The sequence below is a fragment of the Rhea americana genome, unplaced genomic scaffold (genome assembly GCF_003343005.1).
Source record: "Rhea americana isolate MKP2758 unplaced genomic scaffold, rheAme1 scaffold_263, whole genome shotgun sequence".
NCBI classification, from domain to species: Eukaryota; Metazoa; Chordata; class Aves; order Rheiformes; family Rheidae; genus Rhea; species Rhea americana.
The window spans coordinates 810,700-828,043 of record NW_028186383.1 but is presented as its reverse complement, the minus strand read 5'-3'; the positions used below and the strand labels follow the sequence as shown (position 1 = coordinate 828,043).

The window sequence follows — 17,344 nt, the reverse complement described above, 5'->3', positions numbered from 1 at the left end:
CAAAAGCCTTGCTGAAGTCGAGGTACACAATGTCCACTGCTCTCCCCTCATCTACTCAGCCAGTCATTCCATCATAGATGGCCATCAGATTGTTTAAGCAGGATTTCCCCTTGGTGAATCCATGCTGACTACTCCTGATCACCTTCTTTTCCTCCATATGTCTGGAGATGACATCCAGAATGTGGTTTGACATGAGGTTTGAGCAGAAGGTTCTCTCCTTAAAGGAGATGAAGGAAAAATGAGATTATTGTAGGGAGCAAGAGCAGAAACTAGTAGAGCACAATGGAAAATAGTGGAAAGATCTGAAAGAGAAGTACGAGGGAAGCTATGAACCTGGCTGTGCTAAGGAAACAGAGAGCTTGATGCCTGGTGGAGCGGGTCCATGCACTGCTGCTGGCCACGTAACACCATGTTCCACAGCTGAAGTACTGTGGAGATTTTTCTTCCTTGTCYGACAGGCTTTTGTAGGCTGTAAAATAATCTCTCTGCCATGTATAATAAATAGCAGAATTCTTCCAAATATGGAACAGCTCGAACATTTCCTCAATGATGATTAGTGGAGTCTTAAGAGTGGAGCAGGTGTTGACATCTTGATAGCATATCAGAGGTGATAGTTTATTGAAAAATCATGGAATTACATACATGAGATTAAAATTATAACCATTTGTACTAATCCTTAAACACTTTCAAACAAATCTTTTTTTGTTGCCAGACTTTGATATATTTATATATATATATATTTTCTCTTTATAGGGCATTATTACATAATAGATTACTTTCTGGTGACTGACAAACTATATTACATTTAAGGTACTACATTTAATTGATCTATTAAGTAAGATAAACTTTCTTCTTGTAAATAATGTGGCTATGTTCATACTGCTTGGTCTCTGAATTTGTGCAAATCACAGACATTAATTATGAATAATACAAATTCATTCTTGTAGCACTAAACTTTTAAAAGCAGAGACAAAATTATTTTTGTAATAATTATTTGTGACATCATTTTATGTCTTATGCAGAGACAAAAATGCAAGATAAAGAGAAGAGTAAAATATAGACACTTTGAAAAAGGGGGAAAAAATACYGAGGAATAGAGATTTTAAACAGAATGTTTCGGCTCCATGCTATAGAGTGTACTTACAGTGATTATTTCATCTAGGCTACTTAGAAATTCAGCCAGCATTAATATAGGTGATAAAATGCAATGTATGCAAATACACGGCTTGCAACCTTTTTGACTGTAAATATGTATATAATCTGARAGATCTCCAACTGGGAATTGTGTTACAATATTTCAATATTAATATTAGTCAGCATGAGACCAAGCTCTACCACGAGCAACTTTAAGAAYGCTGAGATAAGGCTGTATGTTCTGTTTTATATTACAAGGTGGTTGGGGATAACCATGGTTAGATTTTATTGTTTTTACTAATTTAATGTTCATGTGCAAGATGTTTTCGTGCTCATAATAACCAAGTATGCTTTCTTATATACATCAGACTTTGGAATCTGTTTTGTCTGTGACTTAGCTGATACAAATGACAAAGACAAATGTTTTTCTGGACTAAYAACATATGAGGTTTGCCTCTTCAACTGAGGCAACTTGCTGAGGGTATAAAAGTTCAGTTCTAAAAGATAATAAAAAGCATCATTTATTTTTCATATGCATTAATAACTTTGTCARCTGGGACATGTGGATATATTCCTATCTTTTCCCATCTGAAAAATATGAATATTTWTCTTGGTTAAAATAATCCAGACAAAACACGAGCCCTTCATAGATTTACAATAAAAATGAGGGCATATTATGTTAATATTCTCTTTACAGGTCTCAAGAGACTARATAGGTAAAAATAGTTAATGTAAGACTTCTAGTTATTTTCAGGTAATTGGTGAAAGTAGAATTTCGGACAGGCATTGTGGTAAATTTTCTCTGATACTCATTAACAAAAATGGTTTTCCTTGAATGCATATCAAATTCTCCTGAACAATAGCTACTCAAAGTTAAACTACTTCTTTATAAAAAAAATCATTAATTTAAGCGGGGTTCCATCAAATGCATTCAACAATCCATGCAGATGCTACATTGGAGAAATAAAGTGAGTAATAACATAATACATAGTCTACATCAAAATGAACTTGAAATAATCCAATAAAATCAATGCCAGAATCAACATATAAAGAAAAACTTGTGAGATAAGAGAAGGATAATTCCCATGCCCTGGGCATTTTTCCTTTTCTTGAACCCATTCATATCCCTCTGCAAGCATCACACTGTGATTATTGTGCAGTTTCAGCATACAAGTTTTATGTGTCTGTGGACAACAGACTCCTGCACCAATCATTAGTGGTGGTAAATTAATTGTACACACAAGAGAGTTTTTCTTTATGAGCAGATGGAGAAGAGGAAAATAAATGCCAATAAATCAGCAACTTTTCTTTTGATTTTAAYGTAGTGCAGTGATATCTGCTTGCAGAACCCTCAAACATTTGAGTAGTACAGGAAGGAAAGGAAGAAATATTTGATTACTAAAAATGCTGGAGCTCAGATGCATACATTGTTGTGAATATAAACATTCATTAAAAAGTTCAATTTGTTGCAAGGCTTGGTGTCTCAGGATGCTGTCAGAAACAATAACATTTATCATGCATTCAATATAGCTTCTGTTGGACTAAATGGTGTTCTTGGCAGACTTGCTTACCTTAAGAAAAAGAGCAGAGCAAAAATTTTTTTTTCTTATATTGAATTGTTACTTGAGGTACTTGTCAAATAAGAAGGTGGCCAACATTTTTCTTCCCTTTTCCAGTGGAAGGAGTGCTATGGATTTTGGTAGTCTTTGATTGTTTTCTTTTTTGTTTGTTTGGATGAAAGAGGAAAAATATCTAGAGACAGCCACACATACTGTAAATAGTCATTGCAAAGCTGCCTACTGTCACACATAGTAAGAGCTTTGCCAGCAACCTGTGCACAGCACTGCAGGGCTTGGGAGCAGGCAGCTGGTGGATTTTCTTTCAGACCCAGGAGCTTTTCCAGATGTCTCCAAGCTCTTGTAGTGGTAGAAATTTCAAACCAAATAAAATGAACTGAAAACGAAATAGAAAGCCTAACAGTAGAAAAATAAGTGAGAACTAATATACCTCCACATATTACAGGTAACCAAGACCACAGTATTCTTTCTCCATTTGGCAGAAAAGAGTACCTAGCTTACATGAAGTCTTTCTTCCTTAACACTTCCTCTATGCTTCTCTTAAGGGGAGGGATGCAGTGAAATGGAATGATCATCATCTCTAAGGAAAAAATAAGCCTGCAGTTGCACAAAAATTGCTAGATTAAATTTGTTGATATTAGAATCTAGATTCTAGGATGGCTATTGGCAATTCAAAATCATATTTTTAATAACCCCTGATATGTAAAATTTGACTAAAGAAAATGATATGATAAAATACTTAGAATCAAGACATTTATGATAAATAGAGGTCWAGGAATATACTGAATATTTCAATGGATTATGGCTGAGTTTTGGTTTTAATTTTTAGCTGTGCAGACTCCAGTTTCCATCTGCAAAATAAGCATATGGAAGCTCTACTGCAGGAAAGATAAATTAGGAAACAGCTGAGTAGTTCAGACATTCTAGTACTAAGGTATACAAAAAAGATCTTGGCCTGTCAAAGCATGACAAAGTCCTTTATCGACATTCCTRTATGTATCCTATCGTTTAAATGGATTTCAAACTATATGATATTTTATCAAGAATATGAAGTTATATAAAAACAAAGCAAGACCAGTGCATCTAGCTCTACTTTAACACAGTCTGTATGGTTTAGAAATAAACCTGAAGAGTATTCAGAGTTCCTAAATAAACTGAATTCCAGACTAGATCTTCTTAAAAAGCATTAGCGTGTGAAGCAAAAGGTATTGGAACAGCACTCTTTCATTATTGCCATATTCATGATACATGTTTCCTAAGACAAATAAGTAGTATATAAATAAACAGATCAAAAAATGGAGTGTCTTTAAATTTTTCTCACATTCAGTAATTTTTAGACACTCATTTCTGATAGATTTCCTTCAAATGACATTTTTTTCCCTGTGACAAGACAAGATTTTTTTTTTTTTTAGTTTTAGTTTTAGTTTCGATTCAGAATTTAGTTTTAGTTCAGATTTTTTCTGAATATGTGTGTGTGTGTATACATATATAGTGTGTGTGTGTGTATATATATATATACACATATATATATAGAGAGAGAATTACTATGCTAGATAACAGTTAAATCTCTCTCTGTAAGGAAAGCATTATGTTGCAGGAAAATTAAATTCAAAATCCCAGACAGTATATTTTCTTTTTCTTTTTTGGAAGAAACTTTGGGAATCTTGCCTACATTCAAAAGTGTCCCTAGGATCAGAATTTTTTCATAGTTATAGCATTTTAATGCATTTTCACCAATCAATTAAAATGTTAAAAAATGCACAGAATTAAATTTTAAGTGAAAAAAATGTAAAAGTAGTGAATTTCAATTGTAAGGCAATCTAGCATTCTTTTTTGCACTGATTTTTGTCACGTGGACTTCACCCATAGGGCAAACTATAACCTTGTGTAGTAGTGTGGGACATGGTCTCCTTCAGGAGAAGTTCTGGGAGTTTTACTACAGGCCTGGCAGGGAGGAGCAGGAGTGGTCTGCTCCAGAAGGGGATGTGACCCAGGAGCCGAGAGCAGCTGCAAAGCAGCAGGGCAGGSACCTCCCCAACATGAGGCCATAGTCCTAGCAAAAGCAGAGCTGGGCTGGTGACAGTGGCCAGGGTCAGCCACCAGCCTGGCCATCACTGGACAAGTCCCCAGAGATGAAGCAAGTTCAAGGAATCAAACCAAGATGACAGAGCTGGGACAGCAGGGCAGGAGCCAGGTGCTGCACAGTGACAGTGTGGCTGAGGCAGGGATGAGAGCCCGAGCTCAGATACAGCTCCTGAGTTGAAGGGCAGTGGCACCAGGTGAGGCTCCTCCATGCTCTTTCTCTTAGGTCAGATGTTTTCACACGAGTCTCAGCCCGGGTTACAGCTACAGGCCTTGAGCACAGGTAGCAAAACACCTCCAGGGTTGATGGGTTGAGTGGAAGATGTTGTAGAGCAAAATCATAGAGAAAGATGGTTAAGGGCTGGTCAGGGCAGTTAGAACCTGTTTGTACACTTAGGGCTCCAAAAAGAAAATTTCAGGGGCTTAAAATATTTTTGATGAGCTCAGTATTTCCTGATGTCTTTTTATAATATTGTGGCTTTTTTAAAAAAATTATTATATTAAGAAATGTTCTGTAAAGACTATCATTACACTGAGTTAATGGTCTGTAGACTCTGTGACCTAAAACTGAAAGGTATTTGAGGGAATCAGATTCAGCTATCTACCTGATCTTTTCTGCTTGGATATAATGTCTCTTTGAAGATGTCTTTACTTGGATCAGGTTTTTCTTAAGTTCCCAATTAAAGAGCTTCTTCAAATTGTGCAGAGAGAGTATTTTTAGGTTTAATAGTTTGATGCCATTCCATTCAGACTATTGCTTCAAGAGCTTCKGAGTCCAGCATTGTAACCCTGTGACAAATTGTAACCATGTTGCACAAACCTCTCCTGGTAATGAAGGAACTCGACACTTTGACTAAACGGTGCACTCCTCAGGCATAACTTATTTCTAATTCACTTGATCCAATCCACCCGCTTGCCAAATTCAAGTGGATAACACTTTGTCATTCATTCTTGCAGCTGCAACAAAAAATCAGAAATTCAAAGTATTATGTATATTCTGAGAAGATAGAAAAATACTAACATACTTTAAAAGTCAATGACAACTCATAAATCACAAAATTCTTACAAAAAAATGGCAGTTTCTCTGCCCTAATATTTCTTATGACTGTATAATAACTCTGGAATATTGTTGGTATAACAGCAAAATGGTTGAAGTTCTGGGCTCTGGCTTGAAAAGACCCTTAAAAGTGTTGACTTTTTGAAAGATAATAGTCCTGTGTGWGTTACAGAAATGGAATATTTGCTTCAGAAACAAAGTGCTTTCTTGTGCTGCATTGTGTAAGCAACTGTAGAATTGTGTGGGGAAAAAGTTCCATAAGATCTCTTTAGGATGCTTTATATCTATTTCTGTAGATTTTTAGGTAGATGCCGTGATCACTAATTTATTTTGTAATCAACCTGTGACTTATTTAATTTCCAATTCAAGCTAATTCTTGCTTCAAGTTTATAGAGTAATTTGTGGCCTAGATGAGGGCAAATACCCTCAATGCAGTATAAAATGAAGATAACAAAAATCTTTAAAACGTGTATGCAGTCCTCCTGCTTTAGATACTTAAAACAAAGCAAAACAAAACAAAGAAAAACCCTCCTAACCTGTAAAGTTATTTAAAATATATTGATTTTGTGTTTTCATTGTTGATCTGTGCAAGGTGAAAACAGATGTTCTGGGAATATTGACTCAGGCTGCCTGAGACTCCTTTTTATTAGTTTAAGCAAGAATTCCTGCCTCTTTGGGTCAAAAGTCTCTAAGGCATATTAGGTTTGCTTGTAGATTATCAGTATGTAGACAGATAACAATAGAAGTTAAAAGTTTCAGTGAGATTATGGAAGGCTCAGATTGCAAATAAACAAACTATTATTGATTCTTTTTCTCCCCGGTTTGTAGAAACTATTAGTCAATTCTCTTCTGCAAAAAGCCTTGAATGTAATGTGAAGCATCCTGCATGAATAAATTTCTTGTTAAATGTTTTTGGAGAATCTTTCTGATGAAAAGTTGTTGTTAAAAAGTGCCAGTTTTGTAAAAATAAAACCTTTTACTAAGGAGATTTCTAGTTTTCTTGGCATTTTTTATTTCTAATATCATTGTCAGTCTGTATCAGATCAAATCAAAAYAACATTTTAATTATAATATTTGTTTTCCTATTTATCTGTATTTTTAATGCTACTTGTTGAGAGTTTTAGATCACAGATCTTTAAATACACTTTCCTAATTTTGTCTATAGTTTTTTAGGAAAATTAACAAAACCTATGGTAAAAAAACTACTAAAAGAACACTATTTTCTTAATCCACCATACTCCTGAGGGGTATGTGTTGGGTTTTATYCCATTTTTCACTTTCAATCTGGAAATATGTCCAGACTCTTCCATCTCATCATCCTTTTTCTGCTCTCATCACTCCCACTAAAAATGGATAGGCAGGTTACGTATTGCCTTTCATCCTGCTCTGTCCTCTCTTGACTGAAGGCAGGGAGAAAACCTTGCTTCAATACAAGTTTCTGAGCTCAACCACTCTTACATTGTCTTAAATAGAATTATAACCTCAAGATTTTTCTGCTAATGAACTGTATCAGGAACATTTCCTTTTTCTGTGCTTCTTGTTCTCAGCATCTCTGTCTTTTATGATGTTAGTCATAAAAAGGTGTAGGTTAGCTCTGGGACATAATTATCCAGCTTCAAAACATCAGTACACTGAACTGTATTTCCACTGTTCACCTTAACAATTACCCACATCACTTACAACCCTTTGACCTCACTCTATGCTTCCACCATTGTTTTGGTCTTTCTATTGAAAAGTTAAATTCAACCTGAGTATATAAAGGAATTTTCTGGAGAGAAAATACTCATATTTGAATACTCATATTTCTGATTTTTTTTTAAAAAAAAATATATAACATGGAATTGCAAATAGTGTTTCTTAGCTTTTCAACACCTTTGGAAATAATAAAACTCCTAAAGTTCTGTCTGAGATCATCAAAAATGTTTATTTTCTGTACACATGTGACTAYAGATCTTTTATGTGAAAAATCTCCTGAAATTATTTTTGCTGTAGATGTGAGTAAGGATCACAGTTATTCCTTCAATCTTTTTATTTTCAAAATTAAAGTTTCAGTAATAAAAATCTTCAAAATGAAAAATTTTTTACTATTCCTGCGAAATGGTTTTGGCCCCAAATATACACAGTTCACATGCATTCAAAGGAGAGAATAGACTTTAAAGCAGCAATAGATAAGTGACATTTTTTTTTCCATGCAATAAAAGAAATCAAAATGACAGATATCCTTTAAAGAAACACAGAAAGATGCATGTGTGTGTGTATGTGTGTATATTTATAGTACGTGWGTGTGTGCGTGTATTTATATATAAAGAAATTCTATTACAGGTTTCAAAACACCTAAGACTTCTTGGATGTTTGCCCTGTGTTACATTTCCATTTTCTTGCTCAACTTTCTTATGGAGAAAGAAGTACAATAGAAGTTGCTAATTATGTTCCTCATCCAGCTGAATTAGGTCTCAAAAGCTTCTTTTCTCTGACTGTGGAGTAGAAAGGAAGGCAGGTCTGTGCAAGTTGYATTTGCACAATTAATTTTCAGCCTTTTCAAACTGCATATAGCATGGAGTAGGTGATGAGAGCCCACAGGTGCCTTCTAGAGCAGCGAGGGGTAATAGGTCCCTCACTAAGTCACTCGTTATGAAGTAGTCTGCRGAGCCCATCAGCACAAGCATGTTAGTTGGTTTGTTTTTTGTTTGTTTCAGTTTTTACTTCAGCCTTGATTCCAGAGGGAAACAGATCCCTGAAACTTTTTTTTGTTTTGTTTTGTTTTGCTTGTTTTTTCATGAATTTAGTGTGTTCTCAAAAATCTGAGTTAATGCCTAACATTGCATTTAATCTTCTATGGAAGCTAAAACATTGAATTATAAAAAGATCCTTCTTACAATGTATGAAAGTGGGCTGAAAAGGTCTGGACTACATTCCAAAGTTTTTGTGTGTTCTGTRTGAATGTATCTCACTCTCTTAAAAATGCAGTCCTGGAAGTTGTGCTTTCTTTAGCAAAACAGTAACACAGTTCTTGRATGAGGCACTTCTGCCATGCATATCTGTATTTCATCTTTGAATCAAGGTGAACAGCAAGAGAATATAACATTATAACTTTAAATTTGTATTTATTTATTTATTTAAAGAAATTAATATGCATCACTGAAATTGATTCAGCTAATATTTAGGGCTTTCATTTCTATATACTCAAACACACTTCCAAAAGCTGTAGCAATATAGCATATTTGCAAGTTTTCTGAGAACTTTGTAATGATCATACTGTTGTTTCTATCATGAGCCATTAAGATGTGCTTTAGTTCCTAACTGAGTCAAAAGTGTGAAGCAAATTAATTGAACAAGTAGCTGAGCTTGCACAGGAAAGACATATTGTATCTGAACCATGCAGTAGTGGGTAATGTAACTACCTGTACTGCTGCAGCGTTATTCAAATTGTTTTGAAAATAKGATTAAGTAAAATATTAGGGCTGATGCCAAGGTTATCTTTGATTAGATTTTATTCTGTGAAGTCTAGACAGCAGATAGCAAACATTTATCCTTTATACTTSAATTGTTCTTCTATAAATGCTATTATCTACCCTTACTTGTACTGAGTTCTGTAGGTCAGAAGCATCATTCTTAAAGATTGTCGTAACATAATTAAATTACCTATTAAAATAGAACRTAACAATTCACAGTCATGTAAAACAATATTTTTAAATGACTATGAAGATATATATGTTCATCTTTCCCTACTTTAGAAGGACGGATTAGCAAAAATGTTCCCGATGCTTTTGTTACTTATTTTCATATTTATATAAATAAATCTCCTTTCTGTCCTACTTAACAGGAATAYTTCAGTTTTCCGCTAAATGAGTTAAAATGCATGATCTTAGACACATCATTAATTTTATTTGWTTCAAAATAAATACTAAAATGTGAAGGAGTATTTATATAGAAAAATGAAACTGTTTAGTTGGTTTGGGAATGTCTGTGTTGCTCATAATGTGAACAGGGAAATCAAAACTGTTTGTTGCAATCTATATTACTTTTTTATGAATCTCTCCTGCCTTTTTGTTTTGAATGCAAATATGTAACAYGCAAAAGCAAATTTGAGTACATGATGTCACACTGTTCTGTGCTTCTATATTCTGTAAAATCAGCACTTTGGGGATTATTTATCAATATTTTAAAAGTATTAATTCTTAATGGAACCTAAAAGCCTAGTTTATCTTTCTGAAATGTCTTTGTTGTTTTTTTTTCAATCTTAACACAAGCTGTTAAACATTTTACTCAAAGGTCTGTGCTTACTAACTTCAACACACATCATTCATTTGCTTATATATTATGAGAGACGTGTATGTTTGAGGGAATTGCCAGGGAGTAGCAAGGCAGAGGCAGTGGTGTCACCAGCCAGGGTCCAGTCCCACAGTCTTCCTCAAAAGAGGTGAGCAGAGCAGCACAGGTGATAGTGGTGAAGGCTGCAGGTCATTGGACAAGTCCACAGTGATGTGGCAGGTCTGGGAAACCAAGTCCATCATGGTCAGTGTCCCGGGCCAGATTAGTGGGATATGTGGCCAGGTGCAGGCATGGCTGCACTGTAGCTTAGACAAGAATCAAAGATGAGAGATTATCTCACCAGTGATATCTTCATTAATGACCTGGATGATGGGACTGACTGCACCCTCATTAAGTCTGGATATRATAAAAAATTGTGGCTTATACACCAGATGTTTGTCTTGCCATTCAGAGGGTTCTTGATAGGCATGGAGAAATGGGCAGACAGGAACTTCATGAAGTTCAGCAAAAGGAAATGCAGAGTCCTGGMCTCAGAGGAACAGCCTCAGGCACCACTACATGCTGGAGCTGGAGAGCATAGCTGGGGAGCAGCTTTGCAGAGAAGAATCTAGAAATCCTGGTGGACACCAAGTTGAACATGAGCCAGAGAAGCACCCTTGCAGCAAAGAAGAGCAAAAGAATCCTGGGCTGCATTAGGAGAACATTGTCAGTAGGTTGAGGAAGGTGATTCTTCGCCCCTCCTCAGCTCTGGTGAGGACACATCTGGAGTGCTGGGTCCAATTCTGGACTCATAGGACAAGAAAGACAGATTTATTGGGATAAGTCCAGCAAAAGGCCACAGAGRTGATTTAGGAACTGGAGCATCTCATATGAGGAGAGGCTTAAAGAACTGGGGCTGTTTAGCTTGGAGAAGAGAAATTTCAGGGGGCATTCTTATAAATGTCTATGAATATCTAATGGAAAGATGAGAAGACGATAGGGCCAGATTTTTCGCAGTGGTGGCCAGTGACAGGATGAGAGGCAATGAGGACAAACTGAAACATAGGAAATTCCACTTGAACATAAAAGAGCTTATTTACTGTGATTGAGCAGTGGAACAGGCTGCCCAGAGAGGCTGCAGAGTGTGCTCAGGGCCCTGATGGGAGATCTGTGGCATGATCTGATTTAGAATTCATTGTGCACACATTAGAGATGAGTTCTATCCACTCAAGAAAAAGTTGATCTTTTTACCTGGAAGTGACAGAGTCACTTCAGTCAAGTCATACATGGTTGGTGGCCTGAATAGAAATCCGAAGGTTGGAATCCAGCATCACGCTTTGCCCATTTTCTCAAAGAGGGAAGGGGAAGCCAATACTTCCTTTGAGAGCATTATGTGAAAGGTGTCATTTGAAATAAGCATAAGATATAGATTGGAAGAACTCTAATGAACAGCAAGCCAGTCATGGTTACTAATGCTCTGAAAACTAGCCAACGGAATATTTCAGAAAATAGAACTTCTATTACTTTGCAAGGCAATGAGTTAWACTAAAATCAATGTTACTAAGCTTGTCTATTAATGATTTTACACATTTTTAGTATATTTTTGTGAATTTTCTAGAGATCCTTACGCATATGGTATATCCAGTATTTAGATTTATTATTGGAGTTTGTAGACATCTTGGGTGCAATACATTGAAATTTTACAGACACATAGATAAGAAAATGTATCTTTTACTTCAAATCCTGGCTTAGTAGTCTGGTGTTTAATTGCCTGCCTGAAATTCAATCTTGGATGGCTTTGTGATTTTTCTCTACCTGAAGTCAGCCAAGAATGTATTAGTATTGATTAGTGTCACTACTGTGAAAAAGTGAATTTTCTGGCTTAGAAAATTTGAGTCAAGTCTTTTGGCAGATGCTCTGTAAGAATTTAGGATTATCTTTCACATGTGCTCATAAGACATTATGCCTGTATGTTGTRTACTATATAAAATACAGTTTTTGTGGTTGTAGTGCAGTAAACGGTTTTAATAACTTTAAATCTGCTTAATTTGAGAAACAAAATGTGGTTGCAATAGAGCTATATGATCCCTTCTTTTTCCCATGGTGTACATGAATTCGTTAGAGTTTTAAAGATGGCTTTAGGAACATGTGAACATACAACATTGACTTGAGCGCTGGAGTTAGCTGTTTAGACTCTTTCTATCACTAGGAGCAACATGGAGAAAACATTAAGGTGTAAATCATCCTACTTTAATTTCCTAATTAATCTTAGTATAGGTGTTTATCACATACCAGAGAGTTTGGTAAGTAACCTCTAAAGACTGTAAAGGAACTTAAGCTTGAAATACGTGGGCCTTTCACACTGTTACATCTTACTCTACCCAGATGGGAAGAAAAAACAAAAACAAAAACAAAAAACGGTAGTTGTATAAAGTATTTTCATACAAGAACAAGTCTCTAATGTAAAGATAACTGATGAATAGTGTAATGGTTTCAAAAGTTAAAATTGGTTCCCAGTTAGGCTGCTAAGATAGTGCAGAGCATAAAAGGAATATATTCCTTTCTTTTTTGCATGCTAATTTACCTAKCATTAGATCAAAGACACATTTTAGTTTTAAGAATGGATTCAGAGTTCTTTCCAATTGCTACCCTCCAATAGTGTAYAAAACTTCCGAATACATATAGCCGTCTTAAAAACCAGAAAATTCAGTGTAGGAATTCTGTGTTTTGGACCAGAAATATTTAAAGTCTTACACCTAACTTTTTTATTTAGTTGATTGGGAGGTTCATTAGAGGAGCAAATCTGCTCTGTAAATATGGTGATAACAGTCTGAGGAATTATYTTTTGTTGGTAGAATAAAATGCCTTTAAATCTAATCCAGTTTTTAACTCCCTGATAATTGACTTTTCTATGTGAACTAGTTGTTTATTCATGCTTTGTATTTCTGTGAATTGGCTTAGATGCAGAATTTAGAGATGGCTCTAATGAACTTACTAATCACGTTGTTATTTTCTTGCAATGCCGTTATCTTTGCTTTCCCATTTATTTCCAAGGTTTTACTTTAATATTTTGGTGCAACTTTTGTTCATAAAGTGCCCATAGCTGCATAATGTAAGACTCTGAATATCAAGGACCTCATTTTCAAACGGAGCAGCTCATGGTTGGGGGTTAATTTACACACAGAAACTGAAACATCAGCACTGCCATTTGTCTTACACTGGTCTTCATTATGAGAAGATGAAACTTKTGGAGAAAGAAGCACCTCTTGTTACTTCTTTTTTTCTTTCTTTTTCTTTCTTCTTTTTTTTCTACCTGTCTCTTTTTTTCTAAATAACTCAGTCTTCAGGAAGGAAGAAGCAACCCGATAAATTGTGAAATATTTTTTCCTCCTACTTAAGTGCTTAGGTAACTGCATTCTGACTATTTTCAAATGGTCAGGCTAGCTTTTTGCGGTAGTTTGTCTCCCAAGGATTCGTAYGTCTCTCTGTTACCATAGCTTCACAGTAATTTCCAGTAATAATTTTCTCTCTCAAAGTATAATGGACWGCTCAAACAAGCTCAAAAGTGGAATTACCAAAACCTTAACCTTTTTCATTAAATGTTTATCAAATTAGTAGCWACGTATGGTCCACTGGAAATCTCTTGATGAATTCTCTGCAACACTTTATTTCTGATAAATAACTCTAGGTATACTTCATTTATTAACTTATTACTATCTACATTAAGTAATGTATGTTGCCATTATTTATTACAGAATAAGTTTATTTATTAGTAGATGGCATTGAGCAGTCTTTAGAAAAATTCTCTTGTTTCTCATTTTTAGAATGCTTACTAAGGAAATATCTGGAATAAATCTATGAAATCTATGATAATTGTTAGAAAATAGTCACTTGTAATTTCTTATCAAGTAYGATTTTGTCCTTATGAGAGACACTCACAAATCATTTCTACTTTCCTCTGAAAATCTGAATGAGCCTTTTTAACTTTGTAGAGTGACATACAGGAAAACTATATTGAAATCAAGAAGAAAGTAAGCAAATCGATGGGTATTTAAGTTGTTCTGTTGCCATGTTTGTCTCCCTTTCTTTCCCCTAATTAATCCAAGAAAATGRGAATTAATAAACAAATTAAATGACTTTTTTTCCCCTAATGCAATACATATATTTTGAAAGGCTATTTATCCTCTGACATTTGAAATATTTTCTGGAGAAATCCTCACAGATTTTTCTTTAATAAGATATTGACRGTTAATGATTTTCTTTCCTTGCTTACTTGCATTTTGATTCATGCCTCTAAGTGAATATAAACTGTTATGCCTATTGTTTCATCTTTTCTCTGGCCTTTCGTCCCCCGGAGTAACAAATGAGCCCATTTTGCCCATTATTTAGGAAAACTCCAATAGTATAAAATATGATGAAGTAATATGAAGAAGATAAAATTTTGTGACTCATTGTTAATGTCTGCTTTTGCTTTGGAAGACCTTTACCAAGGACTGATCTATCTTTAACTAGATGAAAGACTAGAATATACTTATCCTTTTCTTATCTGGCTGAAGTTCAGCCTCAGTTGGAAAGCTGATTGACTTTTCAGAGGAAATGTGATTCAGCTTCTTTTATTAGTTCTCCCACATACATGAGCTGTTTTCTCTTGAAGATATGATTGTCTCTGAAGAAAAGAGGAGCAGCTGACTCAGTGTAACTGCACAAGGTGAGGTGTAAAAATAAATGGACAGCATTTATCAATTTATCAATTTTTGCCATTTACTGGTTTTATTTAGAGCTGATAGATGTTTTAATTTAACATTCTACACAATAAATTTTTGATCCCTCCTTGGAGTCTGTTAAATCACAGAACTTCTACAAAATCGCCATAGACCAGGCAAACTAAAAAGMAGGTTTCATTGTGCACAGAGAAAGGGGTCTAACGTGCCCTGTATTACTCTTTTGCATGAACCAGGCTTCAACACTGCTGCATTGATTTGCCAGTAAGAACTGCAGASTCTGGCTATGACTCTGCAATTTAACCTGTATGAGCTGTTTTTTGCACTTCTGTAGAGACTCTTTAACACAAGGGCATCATTGCGACCCCACATGCTTACTTGCAGGGCTGGACTTTAGTTACAAGTGCTTTGCAGTTGTTTAGTTTTATTATTGAGAACATTTCCTGTCAATTAATGGGACATTAACAGGACAAGAGCCTTAGAGAACTAGAAATAGAAAATTCYATATGCCATTATTAATCCACCAGGATACGTTGTCCTTAATGTGTTTCTGAACTTTTTAATTGGTTTTGTTTGATTAGAATTAAGGTGGAGAACAGGTAGGTTTATTATTTGGTTTAGCTAGATAATCACGTTGTTACAATTAATGACTTCTAAATCAAATTTCTCTGATACTATAACACCTTCATCCTCTCTCCTTCATTTCAGTTGCTTTACATTATTTGTCCCCACGGATTTTAAAATAAAAGTAATGAATGACTGTAAAAGCACACCTCTGACTAACGCCTCGTTGGCTCAGGCCTCCTGTTTCTTCAGAAAAAAAGTGCCTTCCACTGTCATCAGTCCCTATATTTTTATCAAAAGACTGACTCTAGTTTTCACAGAACTGAAGGTTGCCAAGTCAACAGTATTTTAACTTTTGTATATTAATATTTTTCTCTTCCTGTCTTTTTTTCACAGCTGAAATAATTGGAATCTCACACTTTCACAAGTTTTAAGCTGTTCTAATCAGTTTTAATCTTCCAATAGGTACTTATTAATAATAATAACCTGTTAATAATAATTACCTGTTAATAATAATCTTCTGACAGTATCTCTTAGTACCTGATAAGTGTCTGCAAAAATCATTTTGTTTTCTTTTGAAATCTGAAGAATATTTGATGCATCCTTGATATAACCTCTCTGCAGTAGTCTCTGAAGAATAARTAAAATCTACACTGAGATGATAGTGTTCTATCAGTTGAGAACATGGCTTTTTGTTGATACCTCATTTAATTCCTCCTATTTTTGGATTAGATTAGTGAATTAACAAAATTTGATTATCCTTAATAAAGGCAATAACATGTTAAATTTGATCATAAAGGACAGTATTTCCTGTAAGACTAATAATTGCAAACTCAAGAAACAGTGTAGCATGAAATCTAAAAATGCTTTCTCTGATTATTAGRATAGTGGCCTCTGGTACTGAAGACTCGATTTAGAAGTTTAGTTTAACAAGTRTTCATTATTGTCTTTCAAAAACATGAACAGACTGTAACTAAAATGTGCTTACRTTACATCTTCTTAGGAATAAAAAGCGGACTCTGACACTGTCAGGTTGAAGTTAGGTCGGTCCCAGTGTTATTTAAAAAAAATCTTGTATTGACTTTTTAAAAGACTGTTGTTCCACAAATAATAGGGAGAGAAATAAGATTTGGCTACCAGTGACTCTTTTAAAATGTGACCTATGCTTTACTGTTGTAAAGCTGCAACTAATGAAAAACTGAATCTCTCCTTTTTTTTTTTTCCATTTTCTTTTGAAGTTCAAGCAATTCAATTGTGTTCAAGCAGTTCAGTTGTGTGAACCATGGAGAACTCAGGTAGTTTTCCAGGAAACAATGAAACTTGAAGGGGATTGCCATTAGCCTCACCACGTGAAGGCTTTTATGTGCTCCTGTCTCRCTCTTTTGGTTGTTCTGTAGGGTATAGAAACAGAAAGAAGATTCTTTTCCTTTTTGATAGGTGAAGGGGGGGGAATGGCAAGACTGAGAAAAGGATGAGGTAAGGTGCAAAGGGAAATGGGAAGACTGAGGAGAAGACTAGGRAGCAAAAATGAAGAAGACAGTTGAAAGGATCTCATGAAGGAAAGCCTGGAGGGACAGGAGAGGAGAGAAGTAAGCTTTGGTAGCTGAGGATCCTGATGAAGACCAAAGCAGAGAAGCTGAGAGACAAGTCATTTCTCTGTCTTACTGATGACTTCTTAGGAGAGAATGGAAGGAAAGAGCCTTATTTGTTATTTCTTAGTTCTCTAAAGATCCATATRCTTGTAACCCTTAGTCTTTTGGTAAAAACAATGATGTGATAAATTATTCAGAGACTCTCTTAGCTGTGGRTATTTCCTTCATTTTATGTTTTCCCATATCAATAGTTTAGTAATCCAGAAGTTCCCACTTCCATTGGGATTATGGAAACTGTATTAATGAAAGCAAAAGAAAAATCAGTAAATGCACACAGGATGTTACAGGTGGTGTCCATCTCTTCAC

General features: G+C 35.1%; 1 protein-coding gene across 4 annotated transcripts in view; it reads left to right on the top strand.

Moving 5' to 3' along the window:
- The window catches only part of CCDC102B (coiled-coil domain containing 102B), a 217,676-nt gene that overhangs the window by 49,432 nt on the left and 150,900 nt on the right, over nt 1-17,344 (top strand). The window contains exon 5 of one of the 4 annotated variants that reach the window (XM_085307768.1): nt 14,756-14,810. The exons of the other annotated variants lie outside the window; for them this stretch is intronic. Coding sequence (XP_085163894.1) covers nt 14,756-14,761 — 6 coding nt within the window. The 3' untranslated portion in view covers nt 14,762-14,810. Of the gene's footprint in view, nt 1-14,755; nt 14,811-17,344 lie in introns of those variants that run through there. 4 annotated transcript variants of the gene reach the window in all.